The sequence below is a fragment of the Lupinus angustifolius genome, chromosome LG09 (genome assembly GCF_001865875.1).
Source record: "Lupinus angustifolius cultivar Tanjil chromosome LG09, LupAngTanjil_v1.0, whole genome shotgun sequence".
NCBI lineage: Eukaryota > Viridiplantae > Streptophyta > Magnoliopsida > Fabales > Fabaceae > Lupinus > Lupinus angustifolius.
Window position 1 is genome coordinate 19,225,501 of NC_032017.1, and position 23,098 is coordinate 19,248,598.

General features: G+C 33.2%; 4 protein-coding genes across 7 annotated transcripts; all 4 read left to right on the forward strand.

The window, feature by feature from the left end:
* LOC109356684 (cell division control protein 6 homolog B-like) lies at window positions 1,883-8,682 on the forward strand. 3 transcript variants are annotated; one of them, XR_002108772.1, is made up of 16 exons: window positions 1,883-2,125; window positions 2,228-2,312; window positions 2,885-3,105; window positions 3,871-3,945; window positions 4,014-4,114; window positions 4,258-4,364; window positions 4,443-4,502; window positions 4,685-4,758; window positions 4,979-5,029; window positions 5,826-5,875; window positions 6,521-6,656; window positions 7,035-7,124; window positions 7,976-8,038; window positions 8,163-8,239; window positions 8,374-8,463; window positions 8,564-8,669. XR_002108772.1 is itself a non-coding variant. In XM_019600158.1 (16 exons), exons 1-16 carry the CDS (start codon window positions 1,982-1,984, stop codon window positions 8,594-8,596), a joined length of 1,476 nt encoding a protein of 491 aa, XP_019455703.1. In that variant the 5' UTR covers window positions 1,883-1,981; the 3' UTR covers window positions 8,597-8,682. The 3 variants fall into 3 exon arrangements, 2 of the variants coding, with proteins under 2 accessions (XP_019455703.1, XP_019455704.1); XM_019600158.1 differs by having other exon boundaries at window positions 8,144-8,239; window positions 8,564-8,682; XM_019600159.1 differs by lacking the exon at window positions 8,374-8,463 and having other exon boundaries at window positions 8,144-8,239; window positions 8,564-8,682.
* On the forward strand, window positions 10,224-13,091 carry LOC109357530 (probable NAD(P)H dehydrogenase (quinone) FQR1-like 3). Of its 2 annotated transcripts, none has more exons than XM_019601534.1 (5): window positions 10,224-10,242; window positions 11,359-11,445; window positions 11,553-11,646; window positions 11,762-12,027; window positions 12,575-12,917. In XM_019601534.1, the coding sequence occupies exons 2-5, from the start codon at window positions 11,420-11,422 to the stop codon at window positions 12,798-12,800; spliced, it is 612 nt and encodes a 203-aa protein (XP_019457079.1). In that variant the 5' UTR covers window positions 10,224-10,242; window positions 11,359-11,419; the 3' UTR covers window positions 12,801-12,917. The 2 variants fall into 2 exon arrangements, 1 of the variants encoding a protein (XP_019457079.1); XR_002108871.1 differs by lacking the exon at window positions 10,224-10,242 and adding an exon at window positions 12,991-13,091 and having other exon boundaries at window positions 11,322-11,445; window positions 12,575-12,954.
* On the forward strand, window positions 14,352-16,106 carry LOC109355906 (UDP-glycosyltransferase 71K2-like). Its single transcript, XM_019599182.1, has one exon. It carries the CDS (start codon window positions 14,492-14,494, stop codon window positions 15,902-15,904), a length of 1,413 nt encoding a protein of 470 aa, XP_019454727.1. The 5' UTR covers window positions 14,352-14,491; the 3' UTR covers window positions 15,905-16,106.
* Window positions 17,827-22,821, forward strand: LOC109355773 (protein DAMAGED DNA-BINDING 2). The gene is made up of 11 exons (XM_019598983.1): window positions 17,827-18,152; window positions 18,238-18,328; window positions 18,767-18,894; window positions 19,787-19,909; window positions 20,015-20,103; window positions 20,238-20,358; window positions 20,712-20,803; window positions 21,395-21,524; window positions 21,636-21,884; window positions 21,988-22,184; window positions 22,401-22,821. Exons 1-11 carry the CDS (start codon window positions 17,943-17,945, stop codon window positions 22,621-22,623), a joined length of 1,653 nt encoding a protein of 550 aa, XP_019454528.1. The 5' UTR covers window positions 17,827-17,942; the 3' UTR covers window positions 22,624-22,821.

Below are 23,098 nucleotides of genomic sequence, written 5' to 3' on the forward strand. Positions count from 1 at the left end.
GCAGTTATAGAATAAAAAACTCATATGTTGTTTGTGTATATATCATTTTCTCTTTAAAAAAAGAATAAAATGTTACTTGATTATGTTATTTATATGTCACATAATTTTTTTTATCTAGCCACACAAATATTGTCCTATGAAGTTAAACATAAGTACTGGCTACACATCCCACATTTTGTGTCATTTCATGCCCTATAGGCATATGATTGGTTAGAAAAAATATATTTAAGTTAAAATTTAATTATTAAATATTTTTCTAACCAATTATAAACTCATGATACATGGAGTGGTACAAAATGTGAGATAACATATGTGCTCCCATAGGGACTACTAGCTTAAGTCATACCAAATTTTTATTTTATTTTATATCTTTGTTAAGTGACTACTAGCTTGATTTCTTTATTTTACTTTTTTTTTTAAATATAAGCAAATAAGTGTTGAGAAAATGGGTATGAGTTAGAAGTGTCAAAACGAGCTAGCCCACATCGGGTTCGGGTTAAGCTGGGCTGGGCTAAAAAGCTCGGATAAAATTTATACATATCAAATGGTAGCCCAAACCCACCATAAGCAATTTTTAACATATTTAATATATTCAAAAAATGTATCATTTGATATTAGCGTATAACTTTTCTTTAACATAATTGTTATGTCAAATGCAACCAAACTTATAGATCTAATGCAATGTGTTTGGGTTAAGACGTGATGTTAAGTCCATGTGTATTAATTTTAAGATAACTCTTTTATTAAATCTCTCATTTATATTGGACTCTCACTCTCTAACACAATATAATTTGTAACTTCACTTTAATATATAAACATTTAATACTAATAGAAATATTATCTTTTGTACGTTTTTTATCAACACTTTCATTATGGACTGTTATATTAAATTTGATGGTGTGGAGTTCTCTATGATAAATAATTTATGTTGATTTTAGTTTTGTTGTAAACATTATTTTATTTATTATATTTTGGTGGAAAAGTTAAATCTAATTAAATACATAATAACATAATACTTATTATATATATTTTATTATAAGTTGTTTTGTAAATTTTCATTTAGTGCCCAAAAGTCTAAAAAAATATTAAAACATATAAGTAAAATGGGTAGCCCGAACCCACCCAGGTAAGCCTGGCCCGAATTTATAATAGCACGACCAGGTCGGGCTAAAAAGCCCCCAAATTTAATAAAAAGTACTTAAAATGATACTTAAGCCCTATAAATTTTCAGACTTTGATGGATCGGACTGAACCAACCCGCCTATTTTGGCAGCTGTAGTTTGAGTCATGGGTTAGCAGTTGTTCCCTCTTTAAGCCTATATCTTTTTGAAACAAAACAAAGTAAGTGAGAAACCCAATTCTTCACCCCAAATGACAAAGACCTAGGTGTGAAGTAAATAAAGTTTTGAAAATATGTTAAATATTTAATTTTAATTAGAATTTAGTCATTACAATAACATAAAAAAACAAAGGTATATTTGTATCTAAATATAATGCGATATATATGTCTATATGCAAGTTTTTTTTCCCACAGATGAAATAAATTTATCTCTGAACTAGACTTTACAGTATTTTTTAAAAAGATATTTAATTTAAAAAATAATAAAAATCTAAACCTTTAAAATTTTATTTTTTTGCTATGCCATAATCTTCACTATTTACGTGCGTCTCCGAGAGGAGCCAAATAAAACGGTAAGAGAATAATATTTGATTATTTAAATGGGTTTTCATAATAAATTAATAATAAACATTCGTTTTCAAAAAACTAAAAATTTACATACCAGTTTTACCCTCATGTGGCGCGAAACAAATCAGAACTTTCCATGTTTCAAAGCTAAATAACACCATTTTCACTCACTTATCTCGTTTTTGAACAGTTTCACCCACACACACACACTATAATTCGAGTTATTCAATTCTAGCATCAAATCTAAGTTCTCTCACCATTCATCGAATCGAGTCAATCCCGTTTTCTTCGATCATGCCTTCCATCGCCGTCAATTCAACTCCTCAGAAGCGCAAATCGAGATCTCATGTCGCGCCTTCGGAGGCTCCGGTCTCTTCCCCGTGCAAACGGAGACTTCCGCAGCGGTGCAGCAATGTGAGCCTTCTCACTTCTGTAACTGTAAGTAAGAAAAATAAATTTGATTCTAGAAGATTCTTTTTAATTTATTATCAGCAACTGAGAGAGTGTTTTTGTTATTTCTCTTTGTTTGACTTTATGCAGGAAAATGACGTTGTTTCGATTCCTTGTGGTCATAAACAAGCTGATTCGGAAAATGTTGCTGCCAAATTGGAATGGCATTGCAAAGGTGAGTTAAATTTGTTTTTGATTGGTTTTATGTACTTAAAATAGGGGGAAATATGGATAGAGAAAATTTTAAACAAATGTAAAATTGATTGGTTTCTGAAAGTAAATAAAAGGATAGAGCGAGGAAATAAGCAAAAAATAGAGAAAGATATAGGTGCAATCCAGGAAAAAAATCTCGTGTATGATGAACATTAAGAGAATTTTAGAGTAATATGAGAAAATTGATTGATTATTCCAAGGAAAACAATGTTCTTTCAATTCGTACTGGAAATGTTGCTGGCAAACTGAAATGGAATCCCATAGATGAGTGAGGAAATAGGGAAGAATTCATGTATAGTGAAAAAAATTAAACAAATGAAAAATGGATAGATTTTAATATTTTATGAAAAGGAAAAAGTTAAAGTTCGGGAAAATAAGTAAAAAAATAAGTGCGATATTGCTATGAGATGAACATAAAGAAAAGTTAAATTTGAGAGAGGATAGATGGGAAAACCTGTAGTTTATTAAATTATAGAAGCTTTGTAAAATCAACTATCCAAAATTTACCTGACATGAATTTATTTTGTTTGATAGGTAGTGAGCAATTGCGGGTGGTGAAGGAGAAGTTGCATGTGTCCACTGAACCTTCTAGAATTGCGTGCCGTGAGGATGAGCAGAATATGGTGTTGGAGTTTTGCAAGGCATGTGTTGAGCAAGAGAAGGCTGGAAGTTTGTACATTTGTGGATGTCCTGGAACTGGAAAATCGTTAACTATGGAGAAAGTGAAAGGGCTCTTACTCAATTGGGCTACAGAGGTATGTACACAAATGTATTGGTTTATACTTCTTATTGACATCTTTGATGAGAAATTGTGGTTTTAGAATTCAGTCTTTACAACTAGTCATTGCAAACGATTTTGTAATGATTTTACAGTTGTACTGTATACGTTGTTACATGGATGTCTGCTTGAGTTCTAATTATTGCATTTATTTGTTTCTTAATTAATGGTTCTGATATGAGAGGTGAATAGAGATTATTGGAAGTACTATATAACATTATTGAAGCAATTAACACATGCATATCATTTTGACAACCACATTTATTTATACTTCTGTTTCACATGTTGCATATATGTTGAAAATTCTTGCCCTTGATTGTTATGTGGGTGTTTCGTGTACAGTTTACATCTCTCAAATCATGGTTTGGTGGAGGTGAACTAAGTTTGACTTTACCTTATGTTTGGTAAAATCACTTTCTGTTATTTGTGATTGCGTTTTGATCTCCAAGCCATGGCTTGAGTAGAAGTCCAAATCTTTTTTTCTTCCTTTTTGTCCATCCAAACTTGTTTTTATCAATTTAAAACTAACCATATTAATATATAAATCTATCATTACTATACCCCTTATACAAGTCCCCTTAATCTATCATGATGGAACCAATGTGTACGCTTTGCTGCTTATGCATTTATATAATTGATGAAGAAAACATACTATTTCATAGCTTTAACTTCAAGTGTTCTTTCTAAAATGTAATGTTCTTTTTGTTCCACGAACTAATACAACTGCCTGTGTGATTTTCAGGCAGGTTTTGCCCGACCAGATGTTTTATCTGTAAACTGTACTTCATTTGTCAACACATCTGACATTTTCACCAAGGTGAGGATATTAAAGCAGCTTTTAGCTATTCCAACAATGCTCTTTTACTGATAAGCAGTTGTTCTCAGATACTTGAGTTTAACCAGTCAGTTGGGAAAAAGCTTTCAGCAACACCCTTAAAACAACTCCAGAACATGTATTCTCAGAAGTCATCTAGAAAGAACATGATGTAAGAAACATATACTTACCTTGAATAGTGGTAAATATGAACATACTGTGTGTTCTCTTTTATGTATTGAATCAGACTGCTGCTTGTTTATGTAATTTGGATTATATTAATGATTTAATTTGTCTCCATTGTGATTGTGACAGGTTGATACTTGCTGATGAATTAGATTATCTAATAACCAAAGACCGGGCTGTGCTCCATGATCTTTTCATGCTCACTACCTTACCATTTTCCAGATTTATATTAATAGGTAAAATCCTCAGGAGTTAAGTTGTATCTTTTGGACACATTCAGGGTTATTCAATACTTATTGTACCTTTTTATACAGGGGTAGCAAATGCGATTGACCTAGCTGATCGTTTTCTTCCAAGGCTTGCATCATTAAACTGTGAGTACATCCCGTCTGTTAGTTTACTCTATACCAAAAGAATGTTCATGCTGCTTTTAAGTTGTGGACTGTGTTTCAATGACCTCATTAATGAAGCTAGCTTTTTTCTACTTTTATACATCATTCAACATTTTTTGTTATCCTTTTCTATGATATAATTTATAACCTTTGTTTTGTTCCAGGCAAACCTATTGTTGTGACTTTTCGTGCATACTCTAAAGATCAGATCCTTAGGATTCTACAAGAAAGACTAAGTGTAAGATTAATGTGATTGAACTTGTTTGAATTATATGGTTGTATGACTGTCCAATTTCACATTGATCAATGACTAGTTATTTGTAGAAAATGATTATTGTAAATTGTAGTGTAAATCATTGAAAAACCTACCTACTTACAAGTTACAACTTTGCTGAGGAAAAGGTTAAATTTCTTTATGTGAGAATATTATCTACTAATAGCTGTTTGCCATACCTCAGGAACTTCCTTACAGTGTCTTCCAACCGCAAGCACTGGAACTATGTGCTAGGGTAAGTCCATTTATCACTGTCCAGATGATACTTTTATATTTTCTGTTATCTAGAATAGTATACAAAGGGTGAGCGTCGGTGCAGCTGTAAGTTTGTTGCTTAGTGATAAAAAAGTAACATGTTCAAATATTGGAAACAACCTCTCCACATGCAGGGGTAAGGATACATTCATCTACCCTCCCTAGCCTCCACTAGGTGGGAGTCTTGTACACTGGACACTCATTTTTATCAAGAGAAGTCTACATTTTGAAAAAGTAATGTCTTACACTTACAAGTCCTTGGCTCTTGCTCTTACCATGAACAAGTAATAACTTTGGCTGTAAATATATTTCCAAATTTGACCTTTGCATGTTCCATCCTAAAAATAGATCCCGTGATCAGTAAATCTGCTATTGTTTTCCTCGTATATGCTTAAACTGTCAGGTAGGCTTAGTCAGACTCAACATGAATATTAAATTTCATGTGCATGATACGACAAACTCAACCAATTTTGTTACTTCGGAAGTGTAAATTTGGCTGATAGCTTAATTGAAAAAAGGGCAAGGTTTTGCTTCTTTTTTATTATATTCTCACCGAGGTTCAACTTCTTTATCCCATAGAAAGTGATGTTAGGATGTTAATTCATCTTGAAAGGAGAGGCATAGGAAAGTGATTATAGTAATATATAATTCATCTTGAAAGCATGTATAAACTCAAGAGGCTAATTTGTACTACAAATAGAAACAATAAATTGGATTTACCGTGTAAATAGAGTATACTTAAGAAAATGGTTTATTGATATTGGATTTGATTGCAGAAAGTTGCGGCAGCCTGTGGAGATATGCGGAAAGCCCTTTGCATATGCAGGTAAGCTATTTTATCATGCTTTTTTGATAATGACCATTTTCTTGATTTATGCCCATACAATGAGTGCATCTACTTTTTTTTACATTTATTCTAAATTTAGATTACATTGCATGATCGGAAGAGTCATCCAAGTTTAAATGTGAGCTATAGATTGGAATATTTTCAAATTTGAACAATTTTACATTCTACATTCAGTAGTGCTCTAGCCTTGGGACCTTCCCCCTTTATTTGAAGTTCTGAATGACTGGTGTGATTCTGGTATTCGTATCTGCTTATTCACCTAATGTGTAGGCTTCATCAATATTTTTAAATTTGAAATGGAGGTGGACTATATGCAGAACCCCTCCTCTGTTTTTGCTCATCATATATGGTGTTATAAGATATTTGAACTTGCACGTGAAAAATGTTAATAGCCTTAGAAGATGATATATGATTGTTGACACTAGTTCTGCTTTGGCAATATAGCTATATTAAAAGTGGAGGTCCGGGCATGTCTCAAACCTCTAGTTGATAAGTCATTTGTTATCACTATTTGCCCTCTTTGCCCTTTGCAAGGCTTCTGGCATGCCAGTTGGACAACTTCTGCACCACCCTAAGCTATTTTGTACCTAAAAAGAAAGCTGCAAAAATCATTTTACTTTCCAGGAGTGCAGTAGAGATGCTAGAAGCTGAGATTAAAGAATCTACCAGCAAGTCAAATACTTCAGTGGAAGAGAAAGCATCATCTGAGTTGAAGACTACCACAACTTCTGATTATACCATGAAACATGAATTTGACACTGTAAGCCCTCAATATTTGACTTAGTTTAGTTTTGTTCTACAACAACAAATTGATTGTAGCTTAACAAAGTACAAAGTAAAACAAGTTTGTGTGTGGCATGCATCTTTTTTGGATTCATCGGAGACAGTTATATATATGTGTGTTAGCAGCTTAAGAAAGTACACTATAAAACAAGTTTGTGTGTGGCATGCATCTTTTGGATTTATTATTTATATATGCCTGTGTGAGTGTATTCAATTTTAGAGTTTAGTTTCAAATTTAATTAGCCACCTCTACGACATTTGTGCATAACTTACTCAAGTAGGTGCATCTATTTTTAGTTTACTTACTCATCCCACTTTGTAGCTGAAGGCTTCAGATGCTTAACATTAATTGCAGGTAAGGATTGATCATATGGCTCTTTCTCTGTCGAAGACATATAGATCACCTGTGGTGGACACAATACAATCTTTGCCTCTTTATCAGCAGGTAATCATGTATTAGGATTTAGGAATATGCTAATTTGAACTGCCATGAGCTAAAGACAGTCTTTTACTGCAATTGCAAGTATACCGACCCTTTCATTCCAAATTAGATGTGATCATAGTAAGTATTTATGAAAACAAGATCTATGCAACAATAAATGGCCAAAAACAAATATTTACTGCAAATTCTAGTCTCTTTTTACCAAAAAAAACTTTTCAACAAACTACAAAGTCTAAGGTTTTGTTTGGGAGTTAAGAGGGAAAGGAAAGGAGAGGAATCAAAAGGTTAGGAAGGGGGAGGAAGGGAAGAGAAAAGGAAGGAAATCCTCTCCCTTGTTTGGGAGTATGAAATTTAGATGAAGGAGAGTAAACTAATGATAATGTACGAATATTTTTTTTAATTTTCCCTTAAAAATGTAATTAACAATGAGAAGTGGACAATAATATATAATTATATATTATTACTAAACATATTTAGCTATTTTGACATTTTATCTCCCAAAAACCTCAAATTGGGGGAACTTTAAAAATAAACAAAGAGTGTTTTGGAGGAAGCCCTCCAAAACCTTTCCATCTCCTTCATCCAACTCCCAAACAAGGGCAAGGTTTTCCAAAACCATCTCTTCCCTTCCCCTCCAAAATCCCACTCCCAAACAAAGCCTAAATATTTATGATATTTCTTCTTCATAAGAATACTAACCAACTTGAGATTTTGTTGTCTAATAGACATGCAACCAATTTTTTTGGTTTGTTGTCCCTTATGCCACCCCAATTGTACTGCTTTTACATGTTGATTTTATTTTACAATGTTTAAATAATATTTTTATAATTTTTTGCATGACTCTATGATTGCAGATTGTACTCTGCTCATCAATGAAACATTTCTGTGGAACTAAGAAAGATACAATCCTTGGCGAGGTTTGCTTCAGCGTTTCATTTTTTTAAAATCATCATATCAGTAGAAAAGGGTTTAGTTCCATCCTAACTTACATATTATTTTCTGAAATTGTAAAAATGGTGCAGTTGTATAAATCTTACACAGGAATATGCAAATCATCACAAATTCAACCGGCTGGATTCTTGGAATTTTCAAATATGTGCAGAGTGCTTAATGACCAGGTATTTTCATATGGTCAACACTTGATTTGAATTTTAGATGTAGCTTTCTGCAATTAGATGCATCATGTTACTCATAGTGCATTATCAACAATGGTCATAGGTAAAATGATGAAATATATGTATGATAATTGTAGGGGCTCATTAAACTGGGACAATCCCGAGAGGATAAATTGAAAAGGGTGACACTAAAAGTAGATGAAGCTGATATTACTTTTGCACTACAGGTAATCTTGTCATTTAAGCCATTGGATGATATAATTTTTTCCCTTTGTATGAATTGTTAATATATCTTAATGATTCTTTGACATAAATTCCATGATGCAGGGAATCCGTTTTTTTCAAAACTGTCTTCAATGATACTGTTCTGGCACATAGACTGGTATTCAACTTGGTAATAGACCGTAGATTCTTTCATTTACTAGTTCTTCACATTTTCCTTCAAAATTCTAACCACTCTTTGGCGAGGATTGCCTCCCGTGTAAGGATACCTGTGGGAAACCATAGAAAATATGGAGGACTGATTCAATAACAACAACCAAGCTAATTCCACTAGGTGGATATAGGTGATGTAGTTTGTAGTGGATATACTAGATGCATCATCATAGAATAGAGGTGAAAATGTTGGGACATAATTTCCACCTAAGAGCAAAAGCTGTGATGAGATATTTTGATTTTTTTCAAGAGCATTCAATGCCAATAGTTGAAATCATTAATTACATTATTCTCAAAGTTGAGTTTCTTGATGAAGAAGCAACTGTGTAACTCTCCCTTAATCTCTCATGAATAATACTTTTGAACACCCACCGACAATGTCACGCAATTTTTACCTTATCTTTTACGGTATTAATTGTGGACGAGAGAAAAGATGTATAAACACGTAACAGTTTTTACATTGGTACACTCTATCATTCACAATTCACGAGAATTAAGATATATTTATATGGTTGACGTATACTTTTTATATTCAAAGCGAAGACAGGCTAGCTTTAGAATCGTGAGATTTCTGTTCTAAAAAAAATCAATCAATATTTAGGATTATTTACGGTACAAGTTTCACGTATTTAATCTAACTATGCTCACCCCTAATGATTGATAAAGAAAAGAATAAAAAAAAATATGTACACCTGATATTGGTATGTATAATCAATTACTTATTAGTAGTTACTGAACTTATAATTTTAAAAATAACAAAAGTCTTATTATGATGATGGAGAATATAAAAAATAAAATAAAATATTTTTAATAAATTCAATATTTTCATTTTTATGAGTTTAATGATATGATTTTTACATATTTATTTGGTCTTCTTTAATGATTAAGGAATTGATCTCTTTTACATAATTCTTTATCTTAAGTCCTAATAAATGTCATTTACAAAAATCAAAATGTTAATATTTAACCTAGTGACCTGAAGATAATATGTTTAATATGATAGATTATATATAATGAATTTTAAAACAATGAAATTAATGAATTTGATAAGGATGATATTCATTTAAAATATCTAAATCTTATTATGAATGATTATTGTATGTATAGTGTCAAAATGGACAAGTGTTTGAATTTATTTTTATTTTCATTTTTCTATTTAATTTGTTAGTCCTAGAGTATAATAAAATAAAAAATATTGATTATTATAAGTATAAAATATACAACCAAGCCTTGATTTGAGAGCTAACTAAGTAAACGTAAAATATATCCATACAAAATTATGTCTAATTACGGATTCTTTTTATAATATACTAATAATAAATATAATATAATGTAAAAATTTAACACCATATTGAAACAAAAAATTAGTTTATTATCCGAACCTTCACTTTGTTATTATTTTGTAAGATTATGAGCCACATCCACGTAAGCTTAGTTCTTTATCCGTGTTTCAATATTAGCCAATAATGGCACTCATTTTTTTTTGCCTATTCAATGATCAGTAATAAATACATATATAAATGTCACCATCCTTTTTCACCTCACAGGGCTCTAATGATCAGAACTCAAAGGTTTTCTTCTCTTCTATTTTCAACTTTCACTTATAATTCTTTGTTGATTGCGTATTTCTCTGTATTCCTCACTTATCTATGTTGTTTTTATCATCACTTTCATGGCTTGGTCACCTTTCTCCAATTTTTTTATATTTGGCTAATAATTTTAATTTATAGAGTTTGTTGATGAAATTGTATTAACCAAATTCATCCATATCAATCATTATGTGTTTGTTCAGATGGAAGAAGTTCAGGTCCTTCAAGCATGTTGTCCTGTATCAATCTCTGAGTGCATGTGTTTTTTTTTTTGTTTAACCAATGATACAGAACTAATCTTTCTCGGGATGCACTCATCCAAGGAATATCAAAAACTTGACTTTTTGGTCTATCACGGGACTTGATAGGTCTTACATCACTAGACTAACACCTTTGGTTGAGTCGTGTATAGAGAAGCATTATTGAGATTAGTCCTTCATATGGCGGGTGGGTTTGGGAAAGTGCGTTTTTTTCTTCTTCTTTCCAATTCATATCAAGGTTTGTGTTGAAAGCCAACCATGTTTCTCAGTGACAGCTTGTGGATGAAGTATATTATATTGTTTTGGAAGACTGCGACCAGGAAGCCGCCAACCAGCAGTGAGTTCCATTGTTACTGGTGTATGAGAGACATCACGTCTTGAACCAAAACCTTAGTTCCATGAACCTTTTCTACCTATCAACTTTTTTACTCCTCCCCGTATATCCAATATGGGACTTCACATTTGAATAAATCCAATAATGTCCCTCTCAAGTGTGGGTACCATACACTTTTTGGTCTGTTCCCCTTTAAGTCCACCGTGTCCCAGCCAATTATATCATTCCTCTATGGGCTAAGTGAAAAAAGCATATAAGTGAGCTTGATACCACGTTTTGATAAAAAAACCTTAAGGTATTAGATGTATGAGTCCATCCACTTATATTATTTAACTCATCCATTTTTGTACAGACTTTTACATTCACACCTGTAATACCCAACATATGCATTTTTCACTTGCTACTTTTGTTGACTGGAGATCATTTTCACAAAGTTAGTCTCAAAACATTCCTTATTTCGTGTTCCATTTCCCTAATCTAATTTCTTATTTTTACGCCATACAGGGGTTAGTTCTATAATCACAAAGTAAAAGTGGTTAGTATTCCAACTTGAGCCAACACAAGGATGGCTATCACCAAGGTCTACATTGTGTAAGCATATTTTCAATTGCTCTTTTAGGCTTTAGCTATTCATCAAATTTTGAAAACATGAAAATTTTGAACTTTGCGATTTCATGTATGACATCTTCTTTTTGTAGGTATTACTCCTTGTATGGACATGTAGACACTATGGCAAGAGAAGTGCACAGAGGGGCAGCTTCTGTTGAAGGTGTCGAAGCAACACTCTGGCGGGTAAATTTTTAGTATAGTAGGTTAAGAGTGTGTGTTGTGTTAAACAAATAATTGGAGAAGAGATAGGAATCTTTTAATCAAAATTGATGATTTGTTTTATGTTTGGTGAAAACAGGTACCTGAGATGCTTTCCGATGTAATATTGACAAAGATGAAGGCCCCTCCTAAAGCAAATGATATAGCAGAAATCAGGCCAGAACAACTTCTGGATGCAGATGGGTTTATATTTGGTTTCCCTTCTCGGTTTGGCATGATGCCAAGCCAGTTCAATGCATTCTTTGATGGCACCAGTGCGCTATGGGCATCCCAAGCACTGGCTGGCAAACCTGCTGGAATTTTCTGGAGTACTGGTTTTCACGGAGGAGGCCAAGAATTGTCAGCGTGAGTATCGCCTTTTACATTTCCTTAGTAAATGTTTCATATGGTTATTCTCTTTTATCCAAAAAACATCATAGAGTGGAACTACTCCTATTACATTCCAATGGTATGCATGATGTTTCTTGAAATGACTTTCAATCACTTTACCTATGAGTGATGACTACCGGTATGAAGCTAATAGCACTTCACGGATACTCTAAGGTACTCCTTACTGTATTCTGCAACATTTTACATTTATATCTTGAATTTGTATCGTTGTACATTATAGATGGAACTGCCACAATAATTAGATAACTGTTAGAACTTGATTATGTTACAATGGTTCATGCTAACTTCTAATACATTATTCCTCTTGTGTTAAGCTTACATCAATTTTACGTCGTGTATCATAATCGTTATGTTTTGTAATTTTTATCTGTCTCGTGTCTTATCGGTGCTTCTTAAATATGAATTGTTTCCATCAGCGACTCTAGTATGATTTGTCTGTTAGGAGCTTATGACCGAACACTTTATTTTAGTTTTCAGTTTCCTCTTTATATGTTGGTTGCAGACTGACAGCTATAACTCAATTAGCTCATCATGGTATGCTTTTTGTGCCCTTGGGATACACCTTTGGAAGCGGCATGTTTGAGATGAACGAGGTAAAAGGAGGCTCTGCATATGGTGCTGGAACTTTCGCAGCAGATGGCTCTCGCAAACCTACAGAACTTGAACTGCAGCAGGCCTTTTACCAGGGTAAATATATTGCTGAAATAACAAGAAAACTGAAAAGCTAAGCTTTCTGAATGACCGATACGCAACAAGATACTGCGCAACATTGTAAAGAACTTTTCATTGTACTGCCTCAGTGATTGTTGTTTCTAATAGACACAGAAAATCTTGTTGCTACTCCTTCTGCTGGGTACTGTGGCTGCAAACTGCAATAAGATATCTTCTCTTTGCCTCTTTCAGAGACTCTCAAATTATTCTAATGCATGATGAATGAGAATTGTTTTCATACATTAAGCACAAGGGCTGATATGACTATACTAGAATAACATACCTTATAAGAATTTCAGTTGAATGAATCCCTTTCTCTCATCACTCTATGGTAGATTTGGGAATATGACAAAGGCAAGAAATGACATGATAAAATCTAATAATGTGTTGATTTTTTCTTTCAAAATGATAAAGTGGAATGGCATAGGAGGGTTAAGCAGTCACTGAAAGTGGTTAAGCTGCATGACATGAACTATGAGTGCCAATATTCAAACTCTGGAAATGTATTCCAAGTTCCAACCCTGTATATTAATCTATGTAGACAAAGCTTAAATGCACTAACTAGCCTTAGTAGTATCATTATTTAGAGGAACACACTACTCAGATTAATATCATTCAATGGCAGCAAATGGTGTGTAATTAGTTGAACTTTCAAGTGCCTTACAGTAATAAAATAGTGATGTTTAGTGCATGTTCTAATTATTATATAATGTTTTCTTTCATGTTACTCTTGGAGTAATTCTTCTTCCACATTAGCTTCTAATTTCTCTTCTTCATTCATGTTCCCAAAAAAGAGTAGAAGTAGTTCTCATTTTCTAAAATTAAAAGAATAGTTGTCATTTGAATTAGAACTTTTACATGGATGTTAATTAGTGGAAAAATAGAAAGTAAAGAAGAAACATAGCAGTTTTCTAAGTTTCTGTTTAAGTTCCAAATTGTTTATTCTTATTTCATAATAACCAATCACAATTTTGTAAATAAAAATTAAAAATGTGATTGGTTATTGGATGTGTGTATGGACAATTTAGAGTGTCATTAGCCTCATCCAAATTAGTGTGGTGAGTAAAGCTAAACAATGTTTGATGTGACACATAGTCGATCATACAAAAAAAAACTGAAAATTGCATCGAATAATCGATTATCAATATAAAATTTTATTAAATTTATATGAGGATGATATTATTAGCATTCTAAACCTACTTAGACTTCCTATTTTTTTTGGTACAAGACTTCCTATGAATCAACAACCATCAGTTGTTTTTATTTTAAAAAAATTATAATTATTCTAATATGAGTTTGATTAAACATTATGGGTGTAGGAATAACCTCCTAATCATTACCTTTTTTCAAAAGATACCAAAGTGTACCAATAGCTTAATAAGAAGAAACTCTTATAGAAGTGTTAGTATTTTTTTTATAAGGAAAATGAATTAAAATTAGAATAATACTAAAATTACAAGCACTTCTCATTTTTTTAATACCAAAAATAACAGAAACAATAATATAATATTAATGAAGAAATAATAATATAAATAATATTATAATAATGAAGATTAGTTCTCATTTCCTAGGTGCTGTTGACTTGTGTCATAAAAGGTTAATTGAAATTGAAGGCAAAATGAGAAGCTGCAACAACTAAAGAGGCTAAAGTGAAACAGAAACAAAGGAACCATCACTTTACCACACTAAACCAGAAAAACCAAAGACTATGTCTGAGATGAACCAGAAAAAAGAGCTTATCTTCATTTCATTACCAAGCATTGGTCACTTAGCTTCAGCCCTTGAATTTGCACAGATCATAATCAACCGTTATAATCATATTTCTATCACCATCTTATGCATCAAATTGCCCCAAAACACTTTTTCTGATTCATATATCAGATCAGTTTTTGCCTCACAACTTCAAATCCAATTCATTGAACTCCCTCAAGTAGAACAACCACAACATGAGCTACTAAAATCACCACCTTACTCCCTTTGGAAAATCATGGAGAGCCTCAAACCCAATGTCAAAACCACCATCCAAAACATATTATCAACTTATCCTAACTCTGATTCAAAACCAGTTATTGGGTTGGTCCTTGATTTCTTCTGTGTTTCACTGGTTGATGTAGGAAAGGAACTTGGTATCCCTTCTTATTTGTATATGCCATCAAATGCAGGATTTCTGGCTTTCATGCTTTCCCTTAACAAACGTGAGATTGACGATGTTTTCAATGATTCTGATCATGAGTTATTGATCCAAGGTATTCAAAAGTTTGTACCTTTGAGTGTTATACCTGGTGCTTGTTTTAGCAAAGATGGTGGGTATTATGCATATCACAAACTTGCTCAAAGGTTTAGAGACACCAAAGGGATTATTGTTAATACCTTTTTTGAGTTGGAGCAGCATGCTATAGATGCATTATCTGATGTTCAAACACCTCCAATCTATGCTATTGGTCCTTTGGTTGATCTCAAAGGCCAACCTAACCCAAATTTGGACCAAGCAAAACATGACAGTATATTGAAATGGCTAAATCAGCAGCCACCTTTTTCTGTTGTTTTTCTATGTTTTGGAAGCAGGGGAAGCTTTGGTTCATCTCAAACAAGAGAAATAGCACTAGCACTTCAGCTTAGTGGAGTTAAGTTTTTGTGGGCTATGCATTCATCACCAGCCATTGACAATGCAGATACAACTTTACCAGAAGGGTTCTTGGAATGGATGGAAGTGGAAGGTAAGGGAATTCTATGTGAATGGGCACCACAAGTGGAGATTCTGTCCCACAAGGCTATTGGTGGATTTGTATCACATTGTGGGTGGAACTCAATCTTGGAAAGTTTGTGGTTTGGGGTACCAATATTGACATGGCCAATCTATGCAGAACAACAGCTTAATGCTTTTAGGATGGTGAAGGAATTCGGATTAGCCGTGGAGCTGAGACTGGATTATAGACGCGACGACGATCTTGTAATGGCAGAGGAGATAGAGAAAGGGCTAAAACAATTAATGGACAAAGGTAATGTAGTGCACCATAAGGTGCAAGTGATGAAGGAGTTAGCCAACAAAGCTATCCTTAGTGGTGGTTCTTCTTTCATTTCTGTTGGAAAACTTATTGATAATATGATAGGTATCAACTGATAGCTATTGTTGTTTTTCATAGATGGAGTTGTACATTTCTTTTTAACTATGGTTGCCGAACGCGTTGCGCTGCAGCTGATGCAGTCCAATGCAGTCTTCAGTAGTTGCAGCTATCACCGCAACTGAGATATTATTGCTGTGTCATGAAATATTGTCTGCAATTTAAATCTTGATGTGAATAAAGAGATCAAATAATTTTGGTGACTATGCCAATGTTAGCCATCATTTCCAAAAGCAAAACCACCAATCTAATAAGAAAATGTTGATTGAGTATAACTGTATAAGTTGAAAATTGAAATTGTTGCAGTTGAAAAGAATAGATTCATGACTTCCAACCTAAAAGTCTTAGAAAGTGAGTCTTATAATGTAATAGCCTTCATTAGGGGGTAGAAAAGATATCAGATTTTTGTTAAGTCTAGTGGTTAAAAACAACCCATTCATTTTCAATAAATCTCAATCATTCATGTTTTACTGTCTTAGCATTTGTTTTTGTTTGTCACCCCTAAACAACTATCTTTGTTGTTCTCCCACAAAGAAGATTGCAATAAGTTAGGACTTAAAGCATAAGCATATGATGAGAGCACAACGTGAGACTCTTAGTATTGTTGTCCCCTTTAAGAGCTGTCGATTCACGATATTGACACTATCCGATGGTAGCCTTTTCTCTTTTGACGGCTTCACTCACCTATCAGTATCCAGTTATATAACTTAATCCAGCATGTAGGTAATCCTTCTGTGACACAACTCCCAATGAAATAACCAATTGTTATGACTTCAGCACATGAGGAGAGCCTAACACAAGAGACTAGTCTATTAGGTGAAAGAGACTTATGGCTTAAGTACCACATTGAATTTGTTATTCTACTCAATATGACACTCCTAACACAATATCTCCACACCAACACAATGCTTGGTTAAGTATACATCTGCAGATGAATATGTAAGCAGAATCTTTGTATTTGGAGTGCCATGAAGCTTTCTTTGCTGATGGATATATTTGGAGTGTGGCTTCTTTAGAATTCATGTTCTGAATACACTTCACTAGAGTCAATGGATTCATTTTCTCCCACAACACACTGATGCAACCAAACACAAACAGCCAACTTTGATTATTTGATCTTTTTTTGGGTACATACTTTGATTATTTGATATTTGATCTACTATCATACTTGAGAATCTACTAAAGCCAACTTAATATTTACATCATTTTGTGGCTATTTTTAATAGTCCTACTCATTATCTCTTACTTAATACGTTTAATAAGCAATGATAAAATTGTAAAATATGGTCATAATCACTATTTTGCTTTTTTTTAAAAAGACAAATATTCCTCTTGTTCTTTTATAACTGTTGTTTTTTAGAAACTGTTTAGTTTTATTTAGCTTTAATAATAATTATTCTTTTATCAATTATCCCTCTAGGGATAACTATTAAATTTTTTGCTTTTAATCTTAGAAACAAATTTACAGGATAAAAACTTAGTTGGAGGAATATATATATATATATACATCAATAAATGATTGATAATACATTAAAAATTTAATTTTAATCAAAATTTACTCATAAACAATGATATCAAAAAATATAAATATAATTGTCTTCTAATACAACTAATTAAATATGTTTTTGCACAAGTTTTTTTTCAATGATTGAGTGAGGCTAGTTACAATTCGTGGAAAGGGTCTAGTAATTTAATGTACTTGTGACGTGTAACATCTAGAACCAACGACAACAAAATATAGTTGGTTCCTGTTCCTGTTGTCTGACGACAAAGATCACCCGTCTCACAATTTTCATCTCTCCCTATTCTAGATTAATCAAACATCAAAAAATAATGTTAAAATATTAATTTCTGTTTTTATAATTTTTTTTAAAGGAATAAAACTCTATGATTAGTTTGGTACACCAAGTGAGACATGTGATCTCATCCTATCTCAAAACCCAATAGTCACACATATATACTTAAAACCCTCTTCCTTTCCCGTGCCTTTATATTTTCCCGCTTCCATCAACCGCAAAGGAAAACAAGGTTCTGAAAATGGCACCGGTTACTCGACCAACTACCTTTCCAAAAGTAGTTATTCAGAGAGACTCTGACTCTGAACAAAGTTCATCAGATGATGAAGAAGAAGAAGAAGAAAATGGGCTTGTTGTTGGGAATGATAACACCGACAAATCACAAGTTGGTTTTGATGCTAAGGGAAAAGGGAAAATACCCATTACTATTTCTCTCAAAAAAGTTTGCAAGGTAGGAAAAAAAACTAATTTTTGATATAAAGTTTCTTCCTTTTTGTTATAACTGTTTGTTCATACTGTTAATGGCGTTATTTTAGGTTTGTAAAAAGCCTGGGCATGAAGCGGGATTCAAAGGTGCAACCTATATTGATTGCCCAATGAAGCCTTGTTTTCTATGTAAAATGCCTGGTATGTTAACTCTTATCTTTACTTCCACCCACTTTTCTAGTTATTCTTATAAGTTATAACAATACCATTGCTTTTACAACAAAATGGAACACTTATTGGGGAAAACAAAAGAGAGGAATGATTTCTCTTACTGCTATTTCCCTTTCTCTTTACCAGAAGATTCTAATAATAATAATAATAATAATAATAATTGATGTTGTAATGGACCTAATTGTAAAATAATGTAGTCCTAAATGAAAATGCTTCATGAACATCCATTCTGGACAACTTTGATCTTTATAATGCAAAATAAGTAAAGTGGTATGGGTTTGCTGTATATAGAACATTACTTTTCTTTAGTTTCAATACCCTAAAGCCTTTACATTAACCTGTGAAGTTCTTGAGTTTGTTTCTTATTCTTCATTTGTACGTTTTGTATGCTGTGATTTTTAATTGAAGGACATACTACGTTGACTTGCCCTCATCGGGTCACTACTGAGCATGGGGTTATTCCAGCACCGCGAAGAAAAACATGTAAACCTTTGGATTATGTGTTTGAACGCCAGCTAAGATCAGCCATTCCTTCAGTAAGCCGAAGTTAACCGCCTTTTTAATGATTTTTAGCATTTTTACATTTTATTTAGTGCCACCATTAGCCTGCAGTTGGAAAATCTTTTACCTCTTTCATGTAGTATTATTATAATCTTTGATTTAAGCAGAGGACCAGTGGTTTAATGACATTCACACTCCATGCATACTAAATTAAATTAAACATTGTTTTGGCCCATTTTAGCTTATTTTGATTTTAGCTTGCGTTGTGTTGAGAACCATTTTTGCTTCTCTCCCTGAGAAATCTTCACGTGTGTCTGTAAATTCGTTTTTGCTTTATGCTTTGTTGCTTTGGGTCAGTGAAACCATACTTGGTGTGCCGCATGTGAAGGTAATACCATGGTAGTGATATTACCATATGCTAGTTTAGTATATTACCATATACTAGTCAATCTTGTCAGTTGGTATTACAACATTGAAATTAAGCGAACGCAAAAGTAGTATACCATGTTTAATCTGGTTACCCTTTTGTTATTTCTGGTGTCTAAATGAATTCATACTGTTTTTTATCCTTAAAATGCTTGCCTTAATCTATGTTAAACACCATTAGTTTCCATTTTCCATTGCGAGAAAATTTACTAGTATATTTGTTTAGTTATACCTAGTTAATGATGTAACAACTTATTCCGAATGATATGTTCTACAATTCCATCAATTGATGCTTATTCTTAGCAGTGAGATATATGAATTTTTGCTAACGCTTAGGATCGTATGGAGCTTGTCATGATGGAGATGAACCGTTGGCTTTTGTTTAATAATATTATTACATGAATCATTAAGTTATGTATTTTACTACTTCCTAGTTATCACAGATCCTAAGATTCTTGTTGTGATATTTTTGTTATGTTTACCCCTCGCTCTATGCAACAGATCAAGCCCAAATATGTGATCCCAAACCAAGTGAATTGTGCTGTTATCAGATATCACAGCAGGCGGATAACATGCTTGGAGTTCCACCCCACAAAGAATAACATCATCTTATCTGGAGACAAGGTTATTATAATAAATTCATGCCATTACATTAGATTTGGGAATAATTTTAAAGTTGCATTTGTTTTTAGCCACTGATTTCTTTTTTCTCTGCTGTGATCCTAAAAGAAAGGGCAATTTGGAGTCTGGGATTTCGAAAAAGTACACGAGAGGGTAGTCTATGGGAACATACATTCTTGTATCCTGAATAACATGAGGTAAGTTGTTATCATGATGCTATGACATCCGGGCCTTCTTATAATTGTGCACCATTGCCTTCCTTCATCTCTGCATTTATATCCATCTCTTAGCTAGAATTCTAATTGTGAAATGGTAAATGGAAATTTTGTAGATTTAGTCCTACAAATGATTGTATGGTCTATTCTGCATCCTCAGATGGAACCATTAGTTGTACTGACTTGGAGACTGGATTATCTTCCTCTCTGATGAATTTGAACCCCGGAGGATGGCAGGTAACATTTTTCTCTTTTGTTTAATTCTTCACTGATATGTAACATGTCTCTTTAACTTCTTTACTGCTGGATATGCCCAAAGTAAGTTTGAAATGCTCCATTTATGATTTGTAATTTATGTACTGTGGGATAGTTTATGTAATGTGATGTTCTTCCTTGCCTGCCCTTTGCCACCAGTTGTGTAATTCAGGTGGGTATTTTCATAGGTTTTAATTGGAAATATCGTTAGCTCTATTGTTGCCTTTAGCTTTTACTTCGGGTGTGAGAAATTTAACAAAGATTTCAATTAGTTTCCTGTTAAAGTTTGACATCTCTTTATACAATAAAAAACTTGTATATGCTGATATGATTAGGGTCCAAGCACTTGGAAAATGCTATATGGTATGGATATTAACTGTGAGAAAGGTCTTGTGCTTGTTGCTGATAACTTTGGTTTTCTTCATATGTAAGTAACTCTTTTGACCCTTTTTTCCCTTGGATTTTATTTATTTATAATTTTTATGCATAGACGTACATGATTACATCACTTTTTAATTAAAGCATAGCCTTATTTTGTGCTTCATTTTTAGTTTGTTACATCATATCGTTCTTAGTTGCCATGTCTGTTGCTTTTATTTAGTGTTTTTATGTAGAGGGACGTATGTGATCCATGTTCATGTTTTCATCTTCTTACTATGTTTCTAAGTTTGCAGAGTCCTCGATTGAAAGATTTATCACCGTGTCAAGTTTGTCTGTCTATAAGTTTCGGACATGCTACTATTTCTTGATTTTCTTCCCATTGCATCGCCATTTGTGAAAGAGTGCTTAGAGAGCATTTTGCTTATTATCATGAAGTGTTGAGAGCTCTACGTTTTCATAAAGCAAGGCCTGATTTCTTTCATACAAAAGGACTATAATATTTGTGGGTGACATGAAAACTTCTATAATTATAGTTTTCTTCTTTGTTAGGGAATAAAAAGTTGTAGCCACGTTTTTATTTGTGAAACAAATATGCTAAGCAAAAGCAAACATATGTAACCTACTATGTCATTTGTAGGGTTGACACTCGATCCAACCACAAGTCTGGTGATGCAGTATTGATCCATAAAAAAGGTAGCAAAGTTGTTGGTCTCCATTGCAATCCAATTCAACCAGACCTCCTTTTGAGTTGTGGAAATGATCATTTTGTGAGTGCTTCCCTTTTATCCATGTATTCAAGCTATTTAATTGAAAATCGTACATCAGTTGCACTCTGCATATACTAGATTATATAACCTGTGATGGTTTCTTTTTCTTAGGCTCGTATTTGGGATATGCGTCGAATGGAAGTTGGGTCATCCCTTTATGACCTTAAGCACCAGCGGGTTGTTAACTCTGCATATTTCTCTCCATTATCGGGCAACAAAATTATGACTACATCACAGGATAACCGTATTCGTATATGGGATTCAATCTTTGGTAACATGGACTCTCCCAGCCGAGAAATCGTACATAGTCACGATTTCAATCGGCATCTGACCCCTTTTAAAGCTGAATGGGATCCTAAGGTGATATTTTTTGTTTACAAATGTGCAAGTTGTTTCTGCTGTTTCAATGCTTACTTATTATTTTTTAGCTTCTTATAAACCATACTATCTTTTGTAATTGCAGGATCCATCAGAGTCCCTTGCTGTTGTTGGTCGATATATAAGTGAAAATTATAACGGAACTGCCTTACATCCCATTGATTTTATAGATATCAGTACAGGGCAATTGCTAGCTGAAGTCATGGACCCAAACATCACAACCATCACTCCGGTGAATAAGTTGCATCCACGCGATGATATCCTGGCATCTGGGAGTTCCAGGTTTGAGTTATCTTATTAATCCTAGAGTAATAGATAATGAAAGTTGTGATTTTTATAAATTCATCTATGACAAAACACTATCCATTGATTTTTTTTGCTGATGGGTAATCAAATTAATGCTTTAACAATGTTATTACTCTTATTTGTAGTAACTTGGTGTTGTTCTGAGTCTGATTTGTTATTTGGTTCCTACATTGACCTGGCTTAACTTTCCAGATCTCTGTTCATTTGGAAGCCGAAGGAGAAGTGTGAACCTGCTGAGGAGAAAGATGAGAGGAAGTTTGTGGTTTGTGGTAGAGCTGAGAAGAAACGCGGTAAGAAGGGTAATGATAGTGATGAATCTGATGATGAAGCATTCATATCCAAGTTCAAGAAGTCTAAATCAAAAAAGTCCAATTGGAAATTATCAAGTTCCTCAACTAAGGATAAAAATCACTAAATTATTAAGTCACTATATATTGACATGTTCTGTTTCTTTTGGAGGTTTTTCAATCTACTTGATAACCCTGTATAGGTAGCTTTCCTCTCTTATCATATAGCATTCCTTGGATGGAAGATTTTGTGGTATCAGATGCAAGGCCTAGCTACTTTCTTATGTGATCATTCTCTTTTGTAGTGCTGCTGTTTTAAATTAAAAGGCAATGATGCAGTAGTAGTAGTATATTTGAGCCTGTGATAATAGGTTTCCTTGGACTTGTACCTATTTTTTGATGTTTGTAAAGGTTTGGTTTGGTCTGGCTAGTTTAGTACTCTCTTTTATTGCCTTTATAGTAAATTATTTGTTTCTATTTATCAACCTTTTAAGAAAATTAAGGCAAAAATAAGGGGCAAATTTACGCAGAAAATGTATCAATATTACAGCTGTGTACCTTTTAAATTATTTATTAAAGTAATGTACTTTTTAGAGCCTCGGT